Consider the following 27,674-nt stretch of genomic DNA (forward strand, 5'->3'; position numbering starts at 1 on the left):
TATTATTCATATAAGTGTCTGACTTAGATATGAAATAGTTTTCATGAAAACAAATAATTTCTGTCTGGTAGTACATGGGACAGACGTTTGTTTCCCAAATAATTGCGAAAACACGCGTGTGCGCGCCCCCGCGCGCTCCCTCCACGCATGCACGTTGGATCGGCCGCGTGCCCGATGAAGCCGCTACCTGTCTCCATAGCGACGATACCCCGGAAATACACACCGTGATCAGCTTACTGCTTGGTTATCGAAACAAACTTATATCCGTGCTGTTTTCTTTTCTTTTCTCTTTTTCTTTTGTTGTTTCCTCGAGTGAGTATGTCGGAGCTCGAGGCTGAGGCGCAACGGGAGCCGAGAGACAGCAGCAAGAAGAAGAAGAAGAAAAAGAAAGAGAAGCGAAGGGGAAGCGAGGAGGAGGAGGAGGAACAAGAGGAGCAGGTGGAGAAAGAAGAAGAGAAGAGGTGAGCAGTGAATGAAGTTCCTGTTCATGTTAGAAAGTTGACGTTACATGATTTATGCAGATAAGCCTTTTAGAGAATTCTTTCAAAATAAAAGACCTCTTTCAACGGAAGTGGCTGATGTTCAACTTTCACTTTTTCACACCATATAATGAATGTTGGAAAGGCATAACTCTTGAGATTGTATATGTAGGAGGAGAAGCAACTCCCAGTGCATCCTGGGTTGGAAATTACTCTTATTTTTTTCCAGGTATTTCTTTCTTTCTTTTTTTTTACTTTCATGGAACAAATAGAATTGAACTGATGAATTTACTCTGAAATTTCTAATTCATTTTATATGAGTAGGTTTCAATCAGAATTTCTTTGTAAAAATTGTGCACATTTAACATTCCGTCCATCCATCCATCCATCCATCCATCCATCCATCCATCCATCCATCCATCCATCCATCCATCCATCCATCCATCCATCCATCCATCCATCCATCCATCCATCCATCTGTTTATGCTTGCAGGGTTGTGCATAATAAATGCATAAATTGCTTAAACTGAGACCATTTTTAAAAATGTACTTACTAAACAAAACTGGTTAGATTCTGACTCATTTTAAATATTAGGTTTTCAGCTCAACCTCACAGCTTGTTGACTGTAGCTTCAGCTCTTTTATGTTTGCTGTATTCAAACTGTAGGCCTTCCTCCATCACAAGACACTTTCAATTACGCAAGTCTTTTGGCAGTTCGTAACTTGCACTAAGTTAACGTTTATTATTAAAACATCCTGGTAAAAATATGTTCTTCATTCTTACTCCCCCTGAATTTCCCCTTTGGAATGATAAGAGCAAAACTCATGGTCATAAACTAAGTGATTCTTCCAATGCCACAAAAATATAGGTGGGGTTCAAAAACATTTTCACAATGATCATTATATGTTGTGGCTGCGTGCGCCTGTGAGCTACATCACCACTCTGTGACTCAGCACAGTGGGTAATATTGACTCATTGATTGATTGATTGATGACACTCTGTGTTCACACTGTACTTCACATGCACTTTCTGTATCAGAAAACTCTGAGAAATCATTAGGTTGGGGGCTGTTTGCACTGTTCTGTTACTGAACAGCTTGATGAGTGCACAACGATAACATAGCTACTAGCTGGTGGCACAAACTAAGATTCTCACTGTTTTATTTATGCTTGCCTCAGGCGGCACTACAGGAACATTAATAAACCTCTGATATTTCTTCAGACACCATTGGTCTTTAACAAAAATGTGTCCAGAAAAACCTTTTCTTAAATGTCGTGATTCTAACTAGGTTAGACATACTTTTGACATTGTACCATAAAAAATGGGAGTACACATTGTTGCTGCAATTACTGAGCTGCTAGAAAAGTTGTTCCTGTGTCCAAGGGTAGCATAAAGATGCTTTTGAGGATCTTTTATGGTTCATTAGCTCTTCTCTCCCAGATGCCTTCCTATGTAGTCGGTTAGGGCCTTAATTTGGGTTGATGATCTACCTTTGTCTTCCTGAACAGCTCATTGTGTCCTCTGGCAGAGTCAGGGATTTTTTATTTGGTCCACTATGTGACTTTTTTGTCTCATCCCACTTAGGATGTTTTAGAAAATCTAAAAATGACTGTACTGCGATCAACCTTGGCTTTGGTGGAGTGTTGCAAGATGTCTTGTTTGTGTAGCTCAACAATCCCTCCTATTTTAATGACAGGAAACCTTTTTGTTTTTCTCATCGGGGGATTTGACTAGAAGATGATTACTGGCCACTGAACAAAAAAGATTTAATGTCTTAATATTTTATTTATCCCAAAGGTAAATGAAATGTTGTTGTAACTCATATCAACCCACTATTTTCAAAAGAGTCATTGTAGATGGTGATACTGTGGTCTCCAATAGCAGTCTGTCTTGCAACATATCCGAAGAAACCTCTGACTGACAACGCTGCTTCTGATTTCCCAGAATTTTGACTTCTCCTGTCATATAAAAAGAAAACTTGATTTACAAAAAGCTAGTTCTGTTTATCAAGAACTAGGTTGGACAATTCCCTGGTCTGTCATTGAAGTTGGTTTCTCTAAGGCACTCATATCCAGTAAGGTCACAATTCTGAGATTAAAGTCATTATTGTTTTTTTATTTCTTCAGTGATTCTACTTGTCTGAGAAAAGATAACGTGAAAGCCTGTTTCTTCTTTGTCGATTTGATTGGTTTAAGGATTGATCTACTAGTAACTTTAGTGATGGACATGTGTAAATAACGTCGGATTGGTTGAAACGAGCTCAAACTCTGTGTGTTTTTGATCCGTCAGTGAGAGTGTGTTGATGCGAGGGATCTTCAAAGTGGGGAAAAAGAGCCACGATGTCCTGCTCACACGGACCAGGCTGACATGGACCCCCATCATACCAGAGAGTCCCACAGGTCAGTTTCAATGGGAACAACTCTTATGCTGTTCAAAATGCAACGCCAGCTCCATTTTCTAAGAATGTAGCTGGTGTGGTGATGGGGACGATCTGTCTGTTTGACACCACCTGAAACTCATAGATATTTGTAAACATGCATTGCATATTCACGACACTCTTCTCACTTAAACTGTTTGTGTTCATTGTAAACATAATACATAATGCAGGAAGCCCTTTAGTCTAAGAAGACATTGCTTATATGTAGATGCTTCTGTGTGATGAATTCATAGTGCTCACCATGGGATTAATGACAAGTCTGCTGCTTTGAGAACATTTCCACACACGAAGTGATTAGTGACCAGAAATTGTTATGATGATAGGAAAGTTGTTTGAAACAATAGTCAACAAAGTTCTTCGTGCACTTTGCCCTGCACAAAGGAATATATTATCAAAGTTTTGTGCATATCAATAATATATTTTACAGGTCAAATTAATTCGGATTTCTCCCAATACCAATACTTGTTGAGTATTTGAACATATTTTCTGTAAATATTGAACTGAAAAGGTTACAAAGTTCCAAGTGCCCACAGCTTCCAGTTTCCTCACATTTCTGTAATGTTTTTGTACCACTTTGCTCATATTTAGTGCTTTCCTGTTGTGTGGTAGATTTTTACTTGGAACCCATTCAGACCGAACTGGTTAGTGATGCAGGATGAAGGTGTAAATTCAATGTGTTTGTGTGTCTGAAGCCAATCTGTTTTGTTGTATTTCATCCAAGCTAATGTCATTAAGCCAGCACTGCGTAAGCGTGCGTGTGTGTGTGTGTGTGTGTGTGTGTGTGTGTGTGTGTGTGTGTGTGTGTGTGTGCGTGTGTGTGTGTGTGTTGGCAGCACCAGAGAGCAGTTGGTTCGGCCCATGGGGGGTTATTAGAGTCTCTCAGTGTGAGGAGATTAACGCACACATACACATAGGCAGTCTGTCAGCACGCTGTGTGTGTGTGTGTGTGTTGATGAGATATTTCTATATAAATGGATCATCTGCTCTTGTTTATTTCTAAACATAAATTCATGTAATCTATTTCTGTTAGGAAACTGAAACCGGAGCTGTCAGATAGAGAGATTAGTCTTGCATTATTGCAGGTGGATAAGAGGGTTTTAAGCCATGGATAGCTGAGTTGTTTTAACATTCAAATCTGACTTTTATGGTTAATTTTCAGTCCAACTTCATTTTCACTGCTGCTCATTTTAACTCTTCCTCACTCAGTTGCAGCTTCCACAACAAACATTGTTATTTTCAACTCTTACCTAGGGTGTATGTTGTTTGAAAAAATATTGGACATTAGCATTTCCAATAGACTGATAACGTTGATGATAATGATGATAAAAAAAATCAGAACAAAGGAATTTAGTTTAATTTGATTCTTTCTGTCTAGCACTCTGTATTAGTCCTTCTTTTGACCCTGAAGGAGAAGATGCAAATTTGTTTAATTACTGGCTTCATAAGAGATAAAAAAAAAGAGATTAAAAAAAATTAAAATTCTGAGTTGGTATTCAAGAAAAGGTTTTAGTTTCCCAGGCAATTTTGAAACATCTCTTGCAATTTAGATCACATTTTAATAGAAGCCCAATGTGATACTGGATTAATCACAGTGGATTTAATGTTGTTTTGATCTTATATGAGCAAACTTTGCAATTTGTTTAGCAGAATTTCTCTTCCTTTAATCGGTTATTATGAGAACAGATGGCATCAGATTTTACTGTTTTAGTGAAAAATATTTTGTTGTTTTTTCTAAAGTCTTGCAGTATTCTAACATTTCTTTGTGGAGTCAGAATAAAAACCATAATTATATTTCAGGCTTTATTGGTGCATTCTCATGACTATGAAATGTTTATAATCTAAATCATTGTTTGAATGTAAATAGATGTTAGGTTATTGTATTTCCTATTGTCACTGAAACAAGTAACAACTTACAAAGGGGGTTTAAAATTCAGCTGCCTATAGTAGATGGTATTTTGTAACCAAAATTATAATAACAGCACAAGTTATTGGATAACATGGTACAGATATAAGGTGTAGTCCAAAGGAAATATATGATTATCCTCTGAACACATATGTTTGTGCGTGTATGCTTGTGGGTTTTTGTGTATGCGCATGATAACATTATGATCCAAAACTCCCTACAGTTACCACATGGCCCGGTCACCATGAGACTGGACTGCCACTGTGTAGTGTGTGTGCGCATGTATGCGTGTGTGTGCGTGTTGACACAGTGGGTTGTGAGGTCATGATGGGAAACTTTCCTCCATCTGGAACAAACCAGTGCCTGTGTGTTTGCAGCCTCTCTATAGGTTCCGTCAGCACAGATCAGAGTCATATTTTTTTTGCGAAGATAAAGACAGAAAGTCTTTCCTGCTGATTAGATTAGGTAGTCTGAATGAGCCATTTATATATATTATTTTTCATTAAGTTTTAAAATTTTGGTGACTTAATGGAATGATTTTAGTTTACCAAATTTGTTCACCTCTTGTTTCTGCCATCGGGTGTTTCCATCAAATACAGTTTGACAAACTGGTCCAGACTCATCAAATGAGGTCCAGAGAAAAGGAAGAGTGAATAAACCCTAAAGGTTCTCTTACCTGTTGCAATTTTTGGTATCTCTAATCCTCTATTTTAAGTCCTACGAGGAGTGTTGTGTTTGCTTGCAGAAAATACAACAACAATAACAGATCATCTGAACACATGAACCATGACCTCAACATATGGAGCCTTGGTTCTCGGGGGAAACAACGGTGGATGATTTGGGGTATTTGGTGTTTGATAACAGCAGGAGGGTTGTTCCCACAGAGGAGGTTAATCACCAATAACCATTTAGAACTGTTTCCTGATGAATTGGTCCACATTCAGATCTTTGACTTTTTTATGCTGTTGCATGCTCTGTTGTTTCTTATGAACTGGTGTTTTAGTTAATGTCATCCGGTTATGATTACTGGCAGAACTACAGTCTAGTAGTTTTTTATTTTATTTGCATTTAACTGAATTACTCACCTGTAACATCATCAAGATAAATGTAGTTATCAGTGATACTTAAGGATAATCTGTAAAAGTCCAAATCCAGCTGCCCGCAGCATTAGCCAGTCAAGACAGATGCGACAAAACACTGGGACTGTCCTGCCGAGTCCAAACCGTTGTGCTTTTATGGTGCCTTCAAATACATTTCGTACGCTGGCTTGTCCAAAAATCAAAACAACACCAAGTGGTTTTAATCTTTTTTATCCAGAAATGTCTGAGCAATCTTTTTTAAAAGTATCTTAAAACAATATTTTCAGTTTTATTCTTGTATAATCCATCCCGCAGTCCGTCATCGGCTATATCAGCTTAAAGAAATCGAACCAAATAAAAAGTATGTATTGTGCGTGTTATGAATAAAAGGTGAGAGTTATGTAACGCAGTGTGCGACATTAACTGTGCTGACGGCATCCTGAGAGAATTAGATGGTTTATCTGACGTGGACCAATCAGATTTCAGATTCCCATCCTGATTAAGCCAGATGATTGGAGGATGTGACTGTGCATTAGGCCAATCAATAGATTAGTGAATAATTCTGCAGAGGACATTACATAATTAGCTGCAGTTTGACCCTTCTTGTTTAACCTTCATCCTTAAGCTGAAGGTTAAACTAAAGAGTATGAAAATATTTCCATTAATCTCTTGCAATGTATTTGTAATTACTAGGGTTTTTTTTACAATTTACAGAATAAGTCACGTGACCATTTAAATAAAATTTTCCGTTAATGTCAAAGGTGATATTAATTTTATCTGGACCTGATGGAGATGTTACAGATTTTGTCTTAGTTAGCGTTTTGAGCCCACGTGTTGTACCCTATCCACATCTCTCACTGCAGGGGAAGGAAGCGTGGTGCAGGCAGGTGTGGTGTTGCTGCAGGACGTTTTCGCCGTGAAGGTGAAGAGGAGGCGAATGGCGGGCCAGCAGTCGGGGGGAGCCGTGCTCGGCCTTGCTCTCTTCCACAGCAGGAGGAGGGGACGGAGGCTGGAGGAGGACACACTGCACCTCCACAACGCCTCCGCAGAACACACACACTCCTGGTATAACACTCTGAAAGAACTGCTCACAGGTAAAAGTTTTGGTCATTTTTATAAATAAAACCAAACTGTGTGCATCAAAGCGTGGTATCACTCTGATAGACAGTCCAAGCTAAGAGTCGGCTTGCTTGTCTTACATAAGATGGAGCAATGGAAACATGACTCAGTTCATCTGTGATTGCCACATTGTAAGATGATTATGTAAATACTCCTGAGTCATGCAGTTGGGAAGAAGACAATCATATTAGACAGTAATGTATCAATAAATAGACTTTGTTTACGCTTATTTAGCCTTTATTTAAACTTTAAAAGAAAACAAATGATTCAGTTCCTTTCTTAAATAGGAAAATAAACATTTTATTGCCTTAAATGCAATAACATAGCATCCCTTTAGTGTTTGATCATTTGTCGATAAATTGACTAATGTTTGCATTAACTATTAATTGGATAGTAAAAGTTACTTAATAGAAAATTTTGTTGTTGTTTTTTTTTTTACAAAATTTGAACCAGGTGAAGCTAAAACTGTCATTGGAGGAGTTCTAGGTAGAACATATTTACCTTAAATATATTTATTATAAATGCAAAATGTAAATATTTGTAGAGTTTTGACTTCAATCACTACTCCGATTATGTTGTTTTTACACAAAATCATATATATTTTTTGCACACACCAGTTAACAAATAATCTATCATTAAGTTAGGTGACAATTATTTCAATAATTGATGAATTATGATTAACTGTTTCACCCCCATTTGCATCTGTATCTGCACTAAGATCAATAATAAAATAAACCAATGACTGAGCACAATTTCAGTTTTTGGCCATATTAGCTGTGTTTTTTGTTGCAGTCATTTCCATCCAGAGTGTTCACATTCGTCTTAGTGAGGTGAGTCAGAGTTACATGAGACAGGAGAGCTAATCTCATAATCCAGATGAACAAAGACACATAGATTACACACATACACATTCAGCAGTAGTAACGATCAGGCTGTCAGGCTGCTTGTTTTCTTTTATTGTCTGCAGAAGAGATTAGTTTAAAAAACTGGCCTACTTGTCAGGTTGCAGTACATAAGATAAAAACTTTTTTCTTGGTGACTGAATGTCTGGCACTGAATATCGCCTCTCCCCTTAAACTATCAATGTCTCAGTGAGTTCATGATGAACTGATTGGGTAAAAAAAATTAGACGGTGCTTGTAATTAATAGCAATCTTGTAACTAATCATTGCCCAGGCTTTTAACTTGTTGAAATCTTTTCTCAGAATGAAAATGATTTGATTTCATCTTCCTCTAGTACAATAGTCTCATTTTCATTCTTTGTTGAACATCATTACCATTTTTGGCATAATTATTATTATTTTAATTGTCTTTTTGTTCAATTTCAGACCATAGATGAAATATTAACACTGTCGCTTTGGTCACTGAAATCAACACTACTTTGGTTAGATGAGACAAAACAAAACTACATGCAGAAAGATAACACTGCACATCTCTCCTCTGTAAAATTTAGTTTTACAGAGGAGCATCATGATGGGGGATGCTGTTCTTCGGCAGATCAAGAAATCCTGTATCTAGATGAGCAAAGCAATTTGCAAAGCATATATCTCCAGATGTAGATATATGTATCTACATGTAACTGCATCTACATATCTGATACATATCTGCTTCTAGCTGAACACTAGAAGCAGATGGATTTGAACTTTAACCTTTTCTCTGCGCCTTACTTTTTATTTGATGTTGTTTCAGTTGAGTAATTTAGCTCCGTACCTCATGGGTATTAAAAACTGTGGCATAAAGCTTTGGTGTTGTGCACTTTTAATGTAATGTTTCTAAAAAGCAGACGTTAGTAACAGAGAGGAGTTCTCCGTTTTGTTTATGCAGAGGAATGTAGAAATTACACTTTAGATTTGCGCCAAAACTTTCTGCATGCGGTCTAATTTAAAAGTCTGCATTAGTTTTGGTGTGAGTGCCGACTGAAAGGCCTGTACAGAACATTTTCCATTACACCCCTACTTAAGAGTGTACCAGCTAATCTATTAGTAAATCAGGCAGCTTCTTCAGCAGTAGCCATCTGCTTGTCAGGAGCTTTTTCAGTGAAGTCCTGGATGCTACTGCACTCTGAGTTTCCCATGCGCTGATTTCCCAGGTGCACTGTAGTGGGCAGTGCCTGGCTGACTGTTAACTCACAATAGAAATGTTGAAGTGCTGTGTGTATGGATTTAAGTCGCATGAACATGCTTTACATTGCAGCTTTTTTCTGCCTCCGCGTCTACGCTGAACCCAACAGAGACATTACAAGCAATCATTAAATGAGGAGGTCAAAGTTGACACTCGGGCTACCATCGCTCTCCCACCATGGCATCAGCCTGACACGTTATCGCTGGTCACCTGTCTGACTGTGCGTCTGTCTGTCCATCAAACCAGATTACCCCTGAGGCCCCTGCAGCAAAGTCACAACTTCTTCAAGGCTGCGTTATGGGCCTCATACTTACGCGCATGAATGGCTCGCAGGTCGAGTGTCAGCTCGAGTGGTCACACTGCAGATCAAACTGTGACGGCCTTTGTGACTTTAAACACCGCAGTGTAGGAGTCTATTTCTGCATGTGTGTGTGGATGTGAAAGGTAAACACAGTCAGTCGCTCTGCTGCTCTGCGGACATTAAGCCTATTTTCCAGCCAGAGGTCAGTATGAAAAGCCTATTGTTGCATGAATCTTGGTGTCGCAGAGTGGGCAGTCTCGCCGCCGCAAACACCGTCGCCACTTCTTAACCTCTAGGTCCGAACATTAAGTTGCACAATGGTGAGCAGAGAGCACCTTGTTTCTTGTTTCCAGAGCGTTATTCTGTCCCGTTTGCTGCGTGAGGCAGCTGCAGAATGCTGTGCAGAAACTGAATGGCAGTCAGGGCTACAAAAGGTAAGTATTTATGCTGTATAGAGACTGTTTCAATACGTGCAGTCAGAAGACGGAATAATTGACTGCACTTGTTTAACAGCTGAAGAGACTTACAGTCCAGTGTTACTGGCAAAAGTCCCAGCAGTGATAATGTGTGGAGAAATATATTGTAACACTATGTTAGCTATGTTATGCACTAAGCAATTTTTTACTGACTTTTTCTATTTTTCTGTTATCACTTTAATGCTCTTCACATTATAATCCAGTATGCAGTTTTTCTCTAAATCTGAAAGTGCTTGTCATCTTTTATCATTGCTGATCTTTAGCTTTGATTTTATTTGGATTTTTTGCTCCGCCGTGCAACTTTAAGAAGCGGCTTCAGAACTAAGAAGGGAAGGTCTCACAGCTGTCAGTAATTTCTGCTATTTTACTCAACTTTCAAAATCTTATAGTTTATTGAACTAAATTGCTCAAAGGGCAAATGTAGCATTAGATGTATAAGTACATTGTGAAAGTGTATAGGGGAGGGTTTTGTTGTTGTTTTATGACTGTGTTAATTACTAAAGCTCCAGTCATCTGCAATGAATACTGGCCACTTTTTAAAATACCAGAAATCTGTTTTTATTCATTGATGGACAAAGAATGCATTAAATAAAGTAATTTCATAGTAGTTTTTCTTTTCTTTTTTTTTTCTTAATGGGGTTCTGAGGTAACAGAAAGCCCGTTAGGGGGGTTCAGGTTGGTACAATTTATCACTGATCATTTCCTTAAAATGTTTTTATCAGAACTTAAATCCACATTTAGTATCTTTTTATCTTCCAAATGTTAAAATTTCCTGTTTTCCCACTTTAAATTCACTGCTTCACTATTTAAATGATTTCAGAACATATTTGGAATGGATAAGTCCATATTAGGTTATTCGTTTATTACAAGGTGTGCATTTTCGGGTGATGTTGTAAATTTGTGTTCTTTCACGACTTGAACTACTTCAAGTGCCTGTATTTTTGGCGCCCCCTCTGGCAAGTTGGAAATTTCAGGAGGTTTTTATTAGATTTTCATAAACTCATATGACTGACGATCCAATTGAAATTGGGATATATTATTTTTTCTCAAAAAGTTTGACTTTCTTGAAGGTTCGTCCGTTTCATGGTTGATGAATGAGTCTAAAAATACATCCCTTTCTTGTATCATGACCAATTAACCCAATATTTATTTTTCAAGTTTCAATTAACAGCATATATAAGCAACATATATTGATGATTGTATTTTTTGTGTTTTGTCTTTTTTCCAAATAAGAAATCAGTCTAAGCATGTCTGTCTATCAAAATCACTTTATGGCCCTTTACAGCGAGCTCTGCGTTACACATTAACTGGTTTGCAAGTCAATCCCTGTGTATCTATAGTGACAGGATGTTTACTTCCTCCCTCCCCTACTTATTTTACTTTGCTCTCTCTTTATTGGTTTGTCAGGAAAAAATCTTTGTTTTACTGCAACTTGAAAGGAGAGAAGAGAAATCTGAAGGTGAAACTTTGATAGCGCCGGCAAATCAGAGTGGAAAATATTAAAGAGATGCTTGAATGTGTTTTTCTCCAGGGCAAAGCCCTGTGTACGCACATGTCAGGATGCCAGAATCAAGATTCACTTATTCATCCACGGTATTGCGACTACAGCTCAAGCAAATACTTGTGGAACTGTTTCCATCCAGTCTCGTAGAAAGTTTACATTGTGTTAGTCGATGCATCAAAATGTGTAATGATAAGTATGACAAAATTCCCAAAGATTGATGATGCAATAATCAAAGTCATTTTGGACATTTCAAAAATTGTTGCTTTGAGGTTGTGATTATATTCATGATATTTTAAATTACAACCACACATTTACATGCAGTTACAATTTCATGTAAATGACCAACTCACAGTAACACACAACTGTGAAAAAAATCAGAAATACGTGATGTCCATTTGAATTCTACCTACTTTAATCTGTACTACTAAATAAAATGTAGTTCAAGTTTCTGTATAAGTCACCTGACTGGTAAATAGAGTCTAAATAGTGGAAATACATTTGTTCTTTGGAGGCCACTCAGGTTTACTGGAGAAAATTAGTTAACAGACATCATGAAGACTTAGGAAGACCTCAGACAGCTAAGAGATAAACCGAGAAGTTTAAGGCAGGTTTAGATTGCAAAACAATATCCCAGACTTTCAACATTTCTCAGATGTTAGTTAATCTGTCCATCTGAAAATAGAAATAATATGGAACAACTCCAAAGATATGACCAAGAGGCCTACAAGAGGCAACAAGTAATGAAGGGACGTCTTAAATGTGTGAGATGTTCTGGTGAGATGAGGTTGAAATGGACATTTTTTGGCAGAAACGTAAAACTTTGTGTTGCAGAAAGCGAACACGGGAAATACATTTCCTGCTGTGCAAGAAAATGTTTTCTTCTTTCATGAGAAAAAAAATAAGCTAGTCACAGTGGATGGGAGCATTTAAGGCTCTAAATATATTTCAAACCCGGTAAAAACATTTTTCAAGAGTTATGAATTGCAACAGGCTTCTGCAAATACATACTGAACTATATACTGAACATCAAAATACAGTATTTACTAAACATTTTGGTGCTCATAAAGCACCAAAATGTTTACTGAAACTCTATAATTAATAAAGTTAAGCACTATTAATTTAATCTTGGTATCCGAGGTGTGTTTTGAGTTCATGCCTTGATTTGTGACCTCAGGTGGAGCCTCTGTTTTTGTCAACAGCATTCAGCATGTTGAGCTTTAAGTCCTGGGTCGGAAACTCAACACTGATCCTTGACAACACAGAGATTGTTTACCATGGCAATGGTTCAGAAAACCAAAGCAACATGCTACTGACTAAGCTCATCCAGTATTACTGTTTTTGTCTGTGGCTCCTGAATAATGGAGACCTAACAGATATACTTCATCATTTCCTTTTAATGAAAAAAAAATCTCAATAAAAATAAAATACATACTTAAACCTGTCAGTCAGTTTAAATGTTTCTAGTGAGAACATACATTGACACCAGATTTCAGCAACAAGCTAAGTAATCCACACATACAAAGAAATGAAGGAGAATTTGTCCACAAAATTAAATTATGGGTCAAAAATTTGAATGTAATGAAGGTTTTCAGGAATACGACTTTAGACAGCTGTTGTTCTTTTTCCTATGAAAAGAAGTAACTCACACAAGAATGGCCTCTTTGAAAGCTCGCTGCATAAAACTCCACTGCTGAAGAAAAAGCATTGTTTAAATCTTGCCGCAGAACATCTGTACAATTCAGTGAAACGCTGTCAAATCAAAAGATCCCAACGCTGAACTCTTTTGAATTAACATCACACACATTGTTTTGACGAACCCCAAAAACACAACGCCAAAGTACGGCATACATCGTACCGACAGGCCTCAGTTAACCGAAGGAAGAACGAATGGAGGAATGTACCAAGACATTCTTAATAACAATTGGAAGATGAAACAAGCTGGAATTTCCAAGTCACAAACACAAAGCCAAGGAAATTGTTAATTTGTTCCAGACGAGGGAAGTAATACTGCTAATCACTTGAAAGTTTTCCAGCAGAAAAGCTATGAAAATAAATCAGAGTTCATACATTAACCTTTAAGTTTAAAAAACAATTAGTGTTAACTGAATGGGCCATAATCATTTCTGAGTGATTCGTGCGATTTCCCTCCTCCTGCTAGAAATGGCTGGAAGTTGTCATTCCCAGAAAAGGTTTTTCCACAGTTTCTGCAAATATATCATACATTCCTAATTTATTTGATATTTTTTGGCTGTGTGGATAATTTTGGCTTGTTACTGACATCTGGTGTGAATTTTATCTCGTCCCTATTGAAAGATTTAAGCTGGAGAAAGCCGTGACACATCTAACACTTTTTTTCCCCCGCAAATAATATGGTGGCTAACCCGTATAAATAGAGATACAATAAAAAATGTAATAAGTTTTGGACAGGATGTATAAAAACAGTAGGCGTGGCTTCTTACACCGTTGGGGCTCCGATGTGATGAAGGTGTCAGGTGGCTCCTCATAAGATCTCCGGAGAACCTGGATAGAACTATGGAGTGATGGTAGGAGGTGCACTTTGTGTGTGCAAGTGGGGTCATTAACAGGGCGAGGTCACGGCCTGTTGGGAGCAGATTATAGTCATGAGCTGGATAATGGAGCTGCTGTGTGCGTATTGATCTAAGTTAGTCTATGGGGATTCATAATGCGGTCTCTAAATCTGCCTAATGATGAGCTGTGTGGGGGGAGCCTCGGTGAATGTGTGTATTTTGGAGACAGTCCTGTAAAACTACACACACGCAGACTTTAGACTCAAGAAATGGGAGCTGTAGTCTAAGCTGTAAGAGTTTCTATGTGATTAACTTGTCATTAAAAAGTCGGCTAGTTCTTTCTGGGTTGTTAGAAACAAATTTGTTGTTTATAACCAAAAGACAAATTCACAAAAAATGTCCTTTTTACCAATGTTTTGCTCTATCTCTGCACTCGATTCATTAAATCTGTTTAAGAATGACCATCAAGCCCAGCACATTGGAACATTTTTTAATCTCTAGTTAATATTTTAGATTGCTCAAGACATGGGAATGATAAATCCCCTTAACTGATTCATTCGGAGATAACAAGTGTTGTCATGTTAAAATAACCGTACGGCTTTTGTACAATCATACTAAGAACTTGCAATTATATCAAAATAAAGTGAATCCTGTTGATTTCACCAAATTAATGAAAGAGTTTGCTTTGGTTGCTCAGGGTTTTTTCAGCAAGTCCTCCTCACACCCACTCTAAAAATGATAAATTATTTGATTAGAGAAATTATTTTGAAAAATATGAAGCACGCTTTAACAATTGAGTATAAATTTATGACATTCCTCACCTGTTTTTTTTTGTTTTGTTGTTGTTGTAAACCAATAGAGCAGCTTTTTAACCTGCTTTCAACAGGCTGTTTATTTTCCACATGATCTGCATAAAGAAAGCAGCTTTGGTCCTTGACAATTTGAAGCTATTCACCCTGATTGTAACTTACATAAACGTACATAAATATGAGAGGACGCTGTTAACTCTGCAGTATTTTGCTGTAAACCGGATCCGCCAGAGTTTCCTCAAACACCTCACAGGCGGCAGTGATGGAGGGTCTCATGGCGGGTGTATTCATGTTTGTGTGCAGGCTTCAGCAGCCGGCCCAGGTATGTGAAGGTGTTTATCAACCCGAGCAGCCACAAGAAGGAGGCCGTTCACATCTACAGAGACCATGTGGCTCCTCTTTTCAAGATGGCGGACATCCGCACTGACATCACAGGTTGGCTCTTCCCGCTGGTTATCTCTTTCTAATACACTTAAGGACATTCAAGTTTAGTAATTTATTTTATTGTGATAAGAATCGGTTCAACTGTTACACAAATTTGTCCAGTATTGGAATAAAACAACAACAATAACAATTACAAAAATGATTTGAAATCTTTGTGTGTGCGCTTCAGTGTCCAGGTCCAAAGGTCAGAGCTAATGGCAGTTTCTGGTCGCTAGGAAACCTGATCCTGGAGGCGGAGCTAAGTCCATCTGTTATGACAGAGGGACACAACTTCCTCTCATCTCCTTTCCCTGTTTTTTTTTGCCCTATTCTCATTTTCTTTTCCTCTATCATCTCTACGATTCCTCCTCTCCTGCTTTCATCTCCCTCTTCTCTTTTCTCACAGCTACTCCTCTTCTCTTTCTTTCCCTTCTCTCAGCAGATGGCACGATATCCGTTGTCCCACTTTTTCTTTTGGCAGCTATCAAGCACACACAACCATGTACATCTGACCACACACATGCATGAACACTTTATCTTTGTCCATCTCGGTGTCTCTCCATCTGCTCACCTCTCCTTTTCCTCCCTCTGTCTGTCCCTACGTGTCTTTCTTTCTGTCTGTCTCTGCAGTAACTGATAGGAAAGGTCATGCTCTCTCAGTGATGAAGGAATGCAAACTGGATGAATACGATGGGTCAGTTGTTTCTCTTTCGTTTCTCATATCTCCTAATTTTTATGAAATAAAAACATGTTTTGGAATTTAAGTTTTCTTTTTCATTCAAAATCTTGCTTGTTCATCCACAATTTTGTGTGAAAGACTATGTAAAACATTTTGGTAACTATCAAACCCCTTCTTTTTTCATGCCATGGGTATTTATTGGTACCAGCTACATGAAAAGGAGGCAGTTTAACCCAACTCTGGGTCAAATATGGATTGAACGACGTTACCATTCATTTCCATCCCCAAAATTAGGTTGCAGTTGTTAATGTCTAACATTAAAACTGAGAAAGAGCGAGTTGAAAACTCACAACTCACTTGCATTGGAGCTGAGTTGAAACTTACATTTATTTGCCTGATTTCAAAATAAAAGAGTATTTGGTTTGACGGGTTGAAATTTTCATGTTTTTTTTTTTTTTTATGTTTTGTACGTTGTGCTACGAGAAACCAATGATTAAATAAAGAACATCACTGTTCAGCTCTGAAATATTTTAGTTATTTTTAAGCTAATTTGGTTAACAAAATTTATACTCAATGTATGCATAACAGGATGTAAAATATAGTGTGTTTTTATTGCTTGTTTGGTTAAAAAATCAAAGTGTGAATATTGGCCACAGATAACTCTATACTAGCTACAATTAAGCCCAACATTTTTCAAACTCCTGGCGACTATTCTTATTTAACAAGGATGTTTTATTTTGTTTTTTTTAGGAATTGACCCAGACATTTAAAAAATATAAGTCATAACACAGTGTAAAAAGTTTATAAACTAAAAGATAAAAAAATATTTGTTTTTGTTATCATTTCACAAAAAATTGCATCGTATTAATTATCCTTGTCATTAATTCGCGTATAAATATTTTGACATTCCTTCTTGTAGCTGCTGAGCAGCTTTTTGCATGTTTTTCTGCTCAAAGACTTTCTTTGAGGTTAAAAGTCTTTCTTGCCATTTCCCACTTCTTTTTTTTTTTCCCCTTCACAAGTTCATATGGGGCACTCTGACCGAGTCACTCCAAAACGTGTCTAGTTAAAACTCCTGGGTTATTTCCAGACATAACCCAGGAGTTATTGTGTGTGGAATTTACCAAGTAATTACAGGTGACGTTGCAATTTTAAAAGTTTAAGTTTGATGTAGTTTTTTGACCTTGTGAAAGCCATCTGACGTGTCAAATCGGTTGAAGATGCGGCTTCGACGGAGCTGGTTGACGTGTATGAGTTTGTGACGCACTGAAGTGAACCGCGTAATCAAACAGAGGTTTACTGTCGGAGGCTGACACTAAAACACACTGACCCAGACTGATTTCTGTCTCTCACACACACAAACACACAGGTTACATGAATCACATTGACCTTGTTCCACTGCCTGTCCTGGAGGAAGCTTTAAGAACTGCCTTACACCGTATCAAAACCTTGTGTTCTTGAAGAATATAAAACTTTTATGAAGCTCTCATCACTCTACCTGTGGTTGTGTGTGTTTCTGTATGTGTGTGTGTGTGTATGTCTGTATGTGTGTGTAAGCAGCTTTTGTGCTCAGCACTCATAAAGCTTAATGTGCTTAGAGAAGATTAGCTCAGCGTTGCTAAGCTAGCAATGCTGTGTTTGTGTGCATGCGTGTGCATGCGTGTGCATGTGTGTGTGTGTGTGTGTGTGTGAGGCTGCACTGGTGAGGATTTGGTTGAAACCTACATTTGCCAATTAGGCTGACTGTCACCGTGGCGACCAGAGTTTCAGGTAATCCCATCCCCAGGAAGAGGGGGAAGGAGGCGGAGCCAGTTTATCTCCTATTTACTGCAAACACGAGTCATGAAGATGGAGCATCTCACTGCATAGTGCTACTAAAGTTAGCTCTTCTCCAGTTTCACACATCTTTTATATTAAATTTGTCATTTTATGTTGATAAGAGACGAATATAAACCAACGAAGGGGCCTTGATCACAGTGTTGAATCATTCATGTTTGTACAAAATGCAAGAAGTAAAAAAGTTGACAGCTATTAACTGAATTAATAAGGCTTTATTTAAAACCCTTTCTAGGTGTTATTAGAGAGTTGCAACTTTTCAGGATTTTTATTGGAGTTTCAGGAAGTTTTAAGGGTTTACAAAATGCCTTCACCTTCACAATAAGAGAGCTTAGAGTTATTTCTTGCTTCTCTATATAACTCTTCCACCTGTCCTGATGGAGATGTGTCTTCACCTGTCCGTCAGGGTGGTGTGTGTCGGTGGGGACGGATCAGTGGCGGAGCTGTGCCACGCTTTGGTTCTCCGAGCCCAGCTCGATGCAGATTCTCCAGAAAACCCAGTGAGAGCAGCTCTGCCGCTGGGAATCATTCCTGCCGGTAAGACCTTTTCATGCAGCAGAAACACAGCCGGACATGCGGGAAGCTTTAGGAGTTTTCATTTTTGCCTCAACAGGTTCTACAGATGTGGTTTCCTGTTCAGTCCATGGAGTCAGAGATCCACTCACAGCAGCTCTCCACGTTGTTTTAGGTACGGCCCTTTTCTTTCTAACTCAGCCTTGGTCAGACATTATAGGTGGAGGGTCAGTGGATTATTTTTTACAGCTCTTGCACACAATTTGATGTGAGCTTTAATAGAAAAGATCCCATAAAAATGTGTCTGAAAGGGAGAATGTCGTTTACACCAGTGCCATATATTCACCATAAATATTGACTTGTGTTTCCTGACTTCATTTAACTTTGTTGTCAGGAAGTTTGCTTGCTTTCTCTCCATTCTGCATCACCAGTTTGAACATCTGTGTTAAATACACTCTATCTACTTACATCTATATCCCTCAGGTCATTCGGATTGGTTTCCGCCCGCAGTAAATCTATTGTTAAATTCAATTTATTCAAAACGTCGAGGTGAAAACCAATCAGGAGCTCTTATGCTTTCTGAGCTTCGATGTGATTGGCTGTCGTTCTATTTGAGTGGCGAAGGGACCAGCGTTTCAAAAAAAACAACAAACACGCAGACAGATGGTGGTACTGGACTCTGGAGGGAGGAAGCCGACAGATGTCCGACTGTCGGATCAGTTTCACTAAATCACAGGTTTTCCCTGCTGCTTGTGGTCCCGCCCCCCCGCTGACCTCTCCTCACCTCTCTCCATTTCCTCTCAGGTAAACCTGTCGGCCAATCGGTTTGAAGCAAGGCATGTTGTTGTTTTTGTTTGACGGCTTCTGGTGAGATGGTTCATCATGCATAATTAATACTAGTAGCTGGTATGTGTGTGTGTGTGTGTGTGTGTGTGTGTGTGTGTGTGTTGTGTGTGTGTGTGTGTGTGTGTGTGTGTGGGTGTTTGTGTGTGTGTGCGTGTGGGTGTGTGCGTGTGTGTGAGGGAGAGAGATAAAAAAAGAAAGAAATTGGGAGTATTAAGTAACACTAATAGGAGTAAAATCTGAAGAACAGAGAGCAGTCAAAGTCAAGCAGAATGATTTTCCCACAAAGACGAACTGAATCAGGCTTTTATTACCACAAATCTGATCTAAATTTACTCATAATTTGCTGATACATCACCCTCTCATTCACAGTTTTTTTTAATTAATCTGTAAAACATTTTGTTAAGCAAAAATGTTCTTTTCCACATTTTGTAAGCCACAATCTTCAACGTATTTTATTCTAATTTTTTATGACATTAAATATTGTATTATTGTTAAAGTTAAAGGAGATTATTATGGAGAAATGTAAAAAAGCAAAACAAAAAAAGCGTCTCACACGTACAGATATAATTGCACATTGAGTTCTTCTACACGGGACTGTCTGTTGTACAGTTATGCAGTCTTATTGTTGTCATTTTTAAACATTGTCAGACTACCACATGTCCTGGACCCCATGTTGGACTGGGGATTCACAGTGTTGCCTCAAAGTCGCAACACGGTTCCTGGCTGAAGACTTACCGTGTCAAGTTTCTACCTTCCTTTACACTTAAAAACCTTCACTTCTCTCACTTAAATTACTCTTATTTCTGGGTGTGTGTCTGTGTGCATTGTTGCTAGCCTTGAATGTGCTTTGGTAAGCCGCAGTGATGACGTGGCAGCCAATGCAGTTTGTCTGGCCTTTCACTGGAGATTCGCACCATGCCCCCTGTGACCCGAAATGAAACGAAGCAGCTTTGGAAAATGAATAGATTCATGTCAAGCCTATTTTTCCTGGACATTTGAAAGTCTTAGAAACTCATAAAGATACAGCATTTGTATCCCATCCTCATTAATGTTAATCTAATGTGATCGCTTCTGCTCATAAAAATGTATAATGCAGGCCTAAATATTATGAGGAGGGATGGAAATGTTTAAGGTTAAGAAAAAGGACATTCCAGATAATTATTTTTTTTCTCCGTTGTTTACGTTGCTTATAAATATTACACGAGCCTTTAAAATGAGCTGTTGGTTTGATCTCGGTGACACACTGACCGTGTCAGCTTTAATCCCACTCAACACACGGAGCTCCACTAACACACTGACAACAAGCCATATGGCGAGGAAATCAGATTCAGCCAGAGAGACAGACAGGCAGCCGGTCGAACAGACAGACAGGTGAGTAGACTGCAGTTCAGTAGGTTACGGCAGGTATGTGGCCAGATGGCACGCTCCGTGTTTGTGTTTGGCACTGAGTGTGTGTGACAAATTGTGTACACCCATCTGGAAGCTAATCGAGCATTTTCTCAAAAGGACGTGTTTATGAGTTCATATTAAATAGGATTCTTCTTACTCCATTTGCTTTATGGGTTTTTTTTCTTTTCTTTTCTTTTTTTGCGTCCTGAGGAAATCTTGAGCGATGTTCTGTGCTAAAGCATTCTATGTGGGTCACTCCACGCATGAAACCGTTCCAGGAACGAAGTCAGACCAGAAGGCGCACTTGTTTGAGGTCAATATTAGTCGCCATTGTTTCCTTGCAGCTATATTTAAACATGGCTCCTGCTATTGTAGTTCTTCTTGCTGTGAACTGGTGGCAGCGTCAAAGGTGGTGCAAGTCAAATTTTAATAATTTCTGGGACAACATTAAACAATAAATATAACATTATTTTTGTAAGACAATTCAGATGACAAATCACATTTTAAAATCTGATAAAGGTTTGTTGTGTGTTTATAAACAAAATCAGTTGCAACCAATGACCTTCAAATGCCATTTAATTATTTATTTAATGATTACAGATTCCAGCTGTGTGGGATTTAATCTCAATATTAATCCCGCTGCTCTGTGAAGGCCTCAGAGGTTTAGTAGAGATCATTACAATAAACTTATTAATAGATTGTTAATCAGCCAAACTCAGCCAATAGGTCCATGCTGGAAGGACTGGAGAGAGCCATCGCCACAGGGAAGCATGGTGGAGGCAGCATAGTGCTGTGTAGATTCCTTTCAGAAACAAAAGAACTGATGAGAGCAGAATGGATGGAGCTACACAGATGACAACTTTGGGGAAAAAAAAAACCCTGCAGCAGGTTCACCTTTCAGCAGGATAGCAATCCAACACAGCTGCTGTGGAACGTCGAAGTACGTTCATGTGATCGACCAGAATTCAATCGAAAATCTGACTGAATTTTCCACTAACAAAAATGGCCAACAACTTGAGTATATGCATGTCTGAAACTGATGGATACTTACCCCTGAAAACTTGTTGCTTCAATTTTCTTTCCTATTTTGTGTCTCACAGAATGTCCACAATGAAAAGAACTTAATTCTGTGGTTATAATCTGACAGACGTTCAGCTGGTGTGTTTACTTTTGCAAGGTCCTTTTCTGTTCAATTTCTCCACGTGAAAATTCGCAACTATATTCTGCTGATTATTTATAAGTGTCAAGCATTGGTCCTCCTTTTTAGGTCAAAGGCTTTGCTTTGTGCTCATCAAATGCTGTTAGAATACACTGAAAAGAAAGGCAACAAAATGACGGATCGGCGATTTCTTGGAAATGTTACCCGTCTGAGTGTCTCTCCTGTCTGTGTGCAGGTCATGTGCAGCAGGTGGACATGTGCAGCTTCTTGTCCAACGGTCAGCTGGTGCGTTTTGGATTCTCTTCCATGTTTGGTTTTGGCGGCCGGAGCTTAGCGAGGGCAGAAAAGAAGAGGTGGATGTCATCGTCGCGGCGACGAGAATATGCGGTGGTGAAGACCTTGGCCAGGCTTAGGTGACGCATTTTCTTTTCTTTCAGCCTTTTGAATGTTTTGCTTCATTAGAGGAAAGGATGACAGTATGATATGGTTCTGTTTCACATCATAAATGAATAAAATGAAGTTAACTTTTGTGATGGCAAGCTGGACATAAAGTGTTTCTGTTTCTGTTTCTGTCTCCATCAGGCCAGAGGACTGCCAGCTGTCATTTTTACCTGCAAAAGGCTCAGAAAGCAGTTTTTTTGGACAACAGTAGGAAACATTCATCGATTTCCTTAATGGCCTTGTGGGAAATAGAGAATAGAGAAATGCTAAAACATTAACATTCCTGGACTAAATCATTTGTAGACGCTTTTCATCGTTGTCACTGATCATTCTAATGTTTAGTGTAGAATAAAAGCTCAAATTTGGACAAGTGAAGAGCAGCTGTGAGAGGTCTGTCAGTCAACTGCTCACTTATGAATTTTGAGTTTTGCGCAGCATTTTTTTCAGACCACTTTCTTATTGAAATCACACAATCTGTATGAAATATCCCCAAACATTTGAAGTGAGAAAATGTTTAAAAGAAATTAACAAATTTCAGTCTGTCATTTATTTATTTAATGCTGTTTATTATGTTATTATTATTATTATAACTATTATTATATGTAATTTCTTTATTTCTATCAGCTGTAGTTTGCATTTTGTGGCACTTTTAGTTTTTCAATAATAAAGGGAAAGTGTCACCACTAGAGGGCGACGTTCTACATTTCTGATGTGACGTGTCTTACATAGGGCCCTTTCTTTTCTTGGTATATTTATAAATGTCTGTGAACACACCTTTTTGTTAAATACACCTTCCCTCGTTCATTTTCTAGAGACCAGGGCGAAGAACTGGACACAGAGTCAGGTGAGAATAGCAATTTGCAAATGTGAACTAAGAGCTGAGCGGGTTTTATTTCCTACCTCAGCTCACAAACCCTGCTTTACTTTGGCTCTCTCTGATTGGTCTGTATTGAAGCAGAGGAGTCTTGGGTGACCAATCAGGGTTTGTACCTCAGCATCAGCATCATGTCTATCCCCTGTCTGAGCCCACATGCGCCTCAGGGATTGGCTCCAAACACCAGGTACACCTTAAACTCTCAGTTTTCTAATAACTAACCGTTTTTGCTTCTGATAACTCTCTCCAAACTTCCTATTTGTGATAGTTTGGACAATGGCAGCGCCTCACTGATCGCAGTAGGCAATGCTTCCAGGTCAGAGTTCATCAAGCACCTCAAGAGGTACAGCAGCTCTAGCGGACAGGTGAGAGGAACAATGAAGTAGCATCAACGATCAGAGCAATTTATACTAAGGATTAATTCTACATTGGTCCTGGGCATTGCTACATTATAATTTGAATGTGTCTTTTTAAAATACTGTTTTGAATCCTAGATTTAGGCTTTTAACTTCTGATGAAAAACTGTATCAGTTAGAAAGTCTTAATGCCGAATCTACATACTCAAAATCATGATACCATTTAAATGGTTTTTTTTATATTTAGATTTTGAGGTTAGAAACAAGCAAATAGTTGTCAATCACATTTCACACCATACCAACTCCATCACAAATCAGAAACAGCAGAAATACTAAACATATTAACCACTATTATTGAACTTAAGAACGTGATGCTCTAATGTCATAGTAATATCACTATAATAATGTTATTTTGATCTCATAGCACATTGTGCAGGTGCTTCGTCTGCACTGATGAAGATTTACTTTGCTCGGCTCACAGGATGCATGAAATCACTACATCCACAAGTCAAAAAAATCAAATTATTTCACTACCCAAGGACATTTAAAGATACAGTGGGAAAATGGCAACTTACTCTCCTGACACAGCAGCACATTGTCATTTACACAACCTTCATGCCAATACACATGTCCTCTCGTGTAAAATAAAATGGGTTGACGTCATAAGTTACTCACACATCCATTACATGACTCGATGTTTCACAAATACGGTTCAGTTTTTCACATTTGTACTCACTTACCTTACTTTGGAAGTCTAGAATCTGTGTGTTTAATTTATAAGAACCAGCAAACCCATGCTAATAATGTAGTTACTAAATAGCTGTGGAATCATTGACTCAGCCTGTGTGACAGGTAGGGACTGGTATTGATCACTAATAATGGTGAAATCATAATTTCTTTTTACGAATCCTCTATCGTTTATAATGATTTGTATTGCTAATATGCCTTCTGATATTTCTTTTTCTAAAATCAGACATCTGCATTTTGCCCATATTTTCTTTGTTTCGCAGCCTAATGATGAGAAGTGTTGTTGTTTAAACCAGCAGTAATGAACACCAACAGGACGTAGTCAGGACCACCCTTGATGGGATTTTCATCGGCTTGTGACCTTGTCTTCTTAAAGCTCCACCTCTTGCTGAGGAAAACAAAATAGTTATCATGCAGATTAGCCTGATTTAGCATGGCTTAAAAGACTAAACGTTAACCCACTTTCTAAATATACTGCCAGTGGGATGGTGACTGTCCAGCAAAGGGAAAAGAACATTGAACTGAGTGACCTACATTCGGTTAGCGACCATGTAAATAGCGAACACATCAAGCTCAGATCTGACCATCGAGACCCCGAAACTCAAAATCATCGTTCAGCTGTAAGAGGTCAAACGTTTTTATGCTTAAGCGGGACCTTCTCACTGTTGGGCTGTTTCCTCTTTAAGGTTCCCAGAGTTGTATAATAAATAAAAAAATGATATATACATTTATATCACTCAAGTGTGTGCATTTCAGAACAAACATTATTGTATTTTGTTCTCAATCTTTTCAGCAATGAAACAACATACCCAGCATCTAAAACTCATGTCTAAATTATGGACATAAACCATATACAGGCCACATTAAAAAAAAAAGATTTTGATGTGAATAATTGTAAATTATTTTAAAGCCATAGGCGTTCCACATAATTGAAAATTGTGACAATCAAAATGGAGCCATCTGTCTAGTTGAGAAACGAGCTGTTCTGTCATAGATGATCATTTTTTGATGTTAAATTGAATTTCAAGCGAAGGTGAAAAACAACAACAACAACAAATAAATAAATAAACAAAAAAAGTCAAAGAAGCGACTGGTTATTTGCAAATCAAAGACAAAGAGAGAAATCCTCCCAAGAAGCACATGGATTAACATATTGCTAGTCTCTGCTGCCCTCTATTGGCGCGTTGTGTTATATCACAAGAGAAGACAGTAAATAGGAAAGGAACCCGACGCACCAGAACAAGCCGCTTAACGCAGATTTACAAAGATCCACAGTCTTCTCCGGCTCAGCTGTGGCACACATAAGCCCACAGTGACGTTCTGATTGTCTGCAGTTCAGCTTCCCCTTCGTGGAGACGCACTCCGTGTCGGCGGTGAAGGTTCGACCCCGATCGCTGATTGGCTGGTCTGAGGAGGAGAGCGAAGACGAGGGAGACTCCAAAAATACACCCATCATCCAATCAGAGGGAGCCGCTCTGCCCTGGAACATCGACGGAGAGCTGGTGGAGATGGCGCATGAAGTGCTCATCAGGTGGGACCAGCTGAGTTTCAGGACTGGAACCCAAAGCACTGCTGAGTGCATGGATTTGTTTGAGAAACATTGTTATGTCAAAGCAAGGTCAGCTCACCCAAAACACCGCCGTTTTCTTTGTGGATGTCTAATAAGGTTCTTTAAATGCATCTGCTTCAAGCGCATAATTTTCACTGACACCTTAAAACAATCAGACAAACAATAAAGCTTTACGTAATTCTGAAAGTAAAGCAGCTAACTGTTGGCAACCTGGATAAAGATTTGCAGAAAGACACACACGTTTTTTTTATTTTTTATTGCAGAATCAACTTGGGCAACATTTATATAATTTTACTGTTTATTTCCTCACTGTTTGTATAATTTCTCCAGAAGGAGTCAGTTTGTGCCGACTCCTGTGTTTTTGTGCTGAGAAGACACAGTCAGACACACTGTGTCTTTTGGAGTTTGTGTTCATAGTCACTCTTTTCTAAAGTCTTTTGTCCTCAAGCACCCATATTAGTACTCTTCATCTGTTTAAGGTAAAATAAAAATGAAAGAAATCCTGTCATAAATATGAGCAGCTTTCCACTCAGTTATGCTCTCTGGTGCTTGCAGACACTATCTTGTGTTGTGGTTGCCACTAAATATACATTGTTCTTAACTGGAAACTGGGTTCTTTTAAGTGTTATTGTTGCTGTTATGTTATTTGTCACTGGGTTTCTCAGTTTTCTCTCTTTTTTCTCTTTCTGTAGAAGCAGACTCCTTGGGTGCATTATCTAGATCCTGTTCCTATCTTCCTCAACTCTCTTCCTTTCTTTTTTTTTCTCTTCTCCATTGATTTTTCATCTTGTCTATTTTGATTTAAATGACACCACAGTAGTTTCTAATAATGATTTTTTAAATATTATTATTATTTAGTAAAGAACAGAGAAAACTGTAATGCTCCATTTGTAAAAGTGCATTTGTTAGGTACTCAGCTACACACGATTAAACAAAATGAACTAAATAAATACATTGATTTTGAACAGCATTTAATAATGCAGTCATTTTACAAACTGAAAACATCTTTAAAAATCTACCTTCAGAATAAAAAATTAAGACTGAAGCCACGTAAAAGATTCTCGGTTTCTTTTTTTTCTGCAGAACGCATCGTAATCGCTGTGTTTGTGTTCAGGGTCCATCCGAGACTCATCACTCTGTATGGGGAGGAGGTTCACGAGGCGGAGTCAACCGTCACCTGCAGCTGCATCTGAGAGCGACAGGAAGAGCTGCACCACGTCTGTCACCACCGTGTCCTCTTGAAGAAGCCACAGACGCTCCCGAGATGTTTACTGCCAACGTCACATGAAGTGAAAACAATTGTCTGTCAGCTAACTGTCCAAGAGATTTACAGAAATAGACCCATATCATCACACATCCTCCACCGTACCTAACAGTGGGCATTTACAGCAGTTTATCCCTTAAGTTAATATGTGACTTATTATAAAAGTGGCTACTATCCATTCTTTTACATTCAAATTAATGTTTACAGGCCTCATTTGTGTTATCAACTCCATTCTGTGTTTGTGTTACTTTCTTTGCTTTGAAATTACTCACATTTTTACTGATCCAAAAGTTTTATAAGTGAATATTTCTCAAGACTTTTGTTTTTGTTTCCACGTTATTTTGTGGTTATCATAGAAAAAAACAACAACAAATGTTTAAATAATACAAAAAAATCTTTTATTTTAATAGGGGAGTATTGATAAAAGCAGTGAGACGCTCCAGTGCAGAACAAACTTTCATAAAAAATAAAATAAAAATGTCATTTCACATTCAAAGATGTGTATTTCTATGGCATGTAAAAGATGAGGGACAAAGTTGTTTCGACAGTTTGCATTCACAGAATACAGGAAGGTAAGACAATTATCTGACAACATTTTATTTTTCCAAAAGCCTCTTTCAAGTGAATGTCATTTATTTCTTTGGCGTAGTCGAGTGGAGTTTCATTTGAATCATTTTCATTTCATTTCAGCACATTGTAACTTGTAAAATACTATATAAATTAAGTTAAATTAATAATATATTTTGCCATATGCCTAGTTCATAATTGTTTCTAATAAAGGCTTCATAAGACATTGTGCCCCTGTGATCTCTTAGCACCAT

The 27,674-nt window shown here is 38.3% G+C and overlaps 1 protein-coding gene across 6 annotated transcripts; it reads left to right on the top strand.

Annotated features, from left to right (window-relative positions):
• The first annotated feature begins 169 nt into the window (after positions 1 to 169).
• Positions 170 to 27,572, top strand: cerkl (ceramide kinase-like). 6 transcript variants are annotated; one of them, XM_055031846.1, is made up of 15 exons: positions 172 to 461; positions 2,770 to 2,879; positions 6,763 to 6,993; positions 15,060 to 15,191; positions 15,586 to 15,681; positions 15,810 to 15,873; positions 18,101 to 18,231; positions 18,308 to 18,382; positions 21,837 to 22,014; positions 22,184 to 22,249; positions 22,855 to 22,886; positions 22,998 to 23,103; positions 23,185 to 23,281; positions 25,354 to 25,550; positions 26,704 to 27,572. In XM_055031846.1, the coding sequence occupies exons 1-15, from the start codon at positions 319 to 321 to the stop codon at positions 26,780 to 26,782; spliced, it is 1,737 nt and encodes a 578-aa protein (XP_054887821.1). In that variant the 5' UTR covers positions 172 to 318; the 3' UTR covers positions 26,783 to 27,572. The 6 variants fall into 6 exon arrangements, with proteins under 6 accessions (XP_054887816.1, XP_054887817.1, XP_054887818.1 ...); XM_055031841.1 differs by having other exon boundaries at positions 170 to 461; positions 25,354 to 27,572; XM_055031842.1 differs by having other exon boundaries at positions 170 to 461; positions 23,001 to 23,103; positions 25,354 to 27,572.
• The last annotated feature ends 102 nt before the right edge of the window (positions 27,573 to 27,674 follow it).

Source organism: Poeciliopsis prolifica, unplaced genomic scaffold, assembly GCF_027474105.1.
Source record: "Poeciliopsis prolifica strain line A6 unplaced genomic scaffold, Auburn_PproV2 SCAFFOLD007, whole genome shotgun sequence".
In the NCBI taxonomy this organism is placed as follows: domain Eukaryota; kingdom Metazoa; phylum Chordata; class Actinopteri; order Cyprinodontiformes; family Poeciliidae; genus Poeciliopsis; species Poeciliopsis prolifica.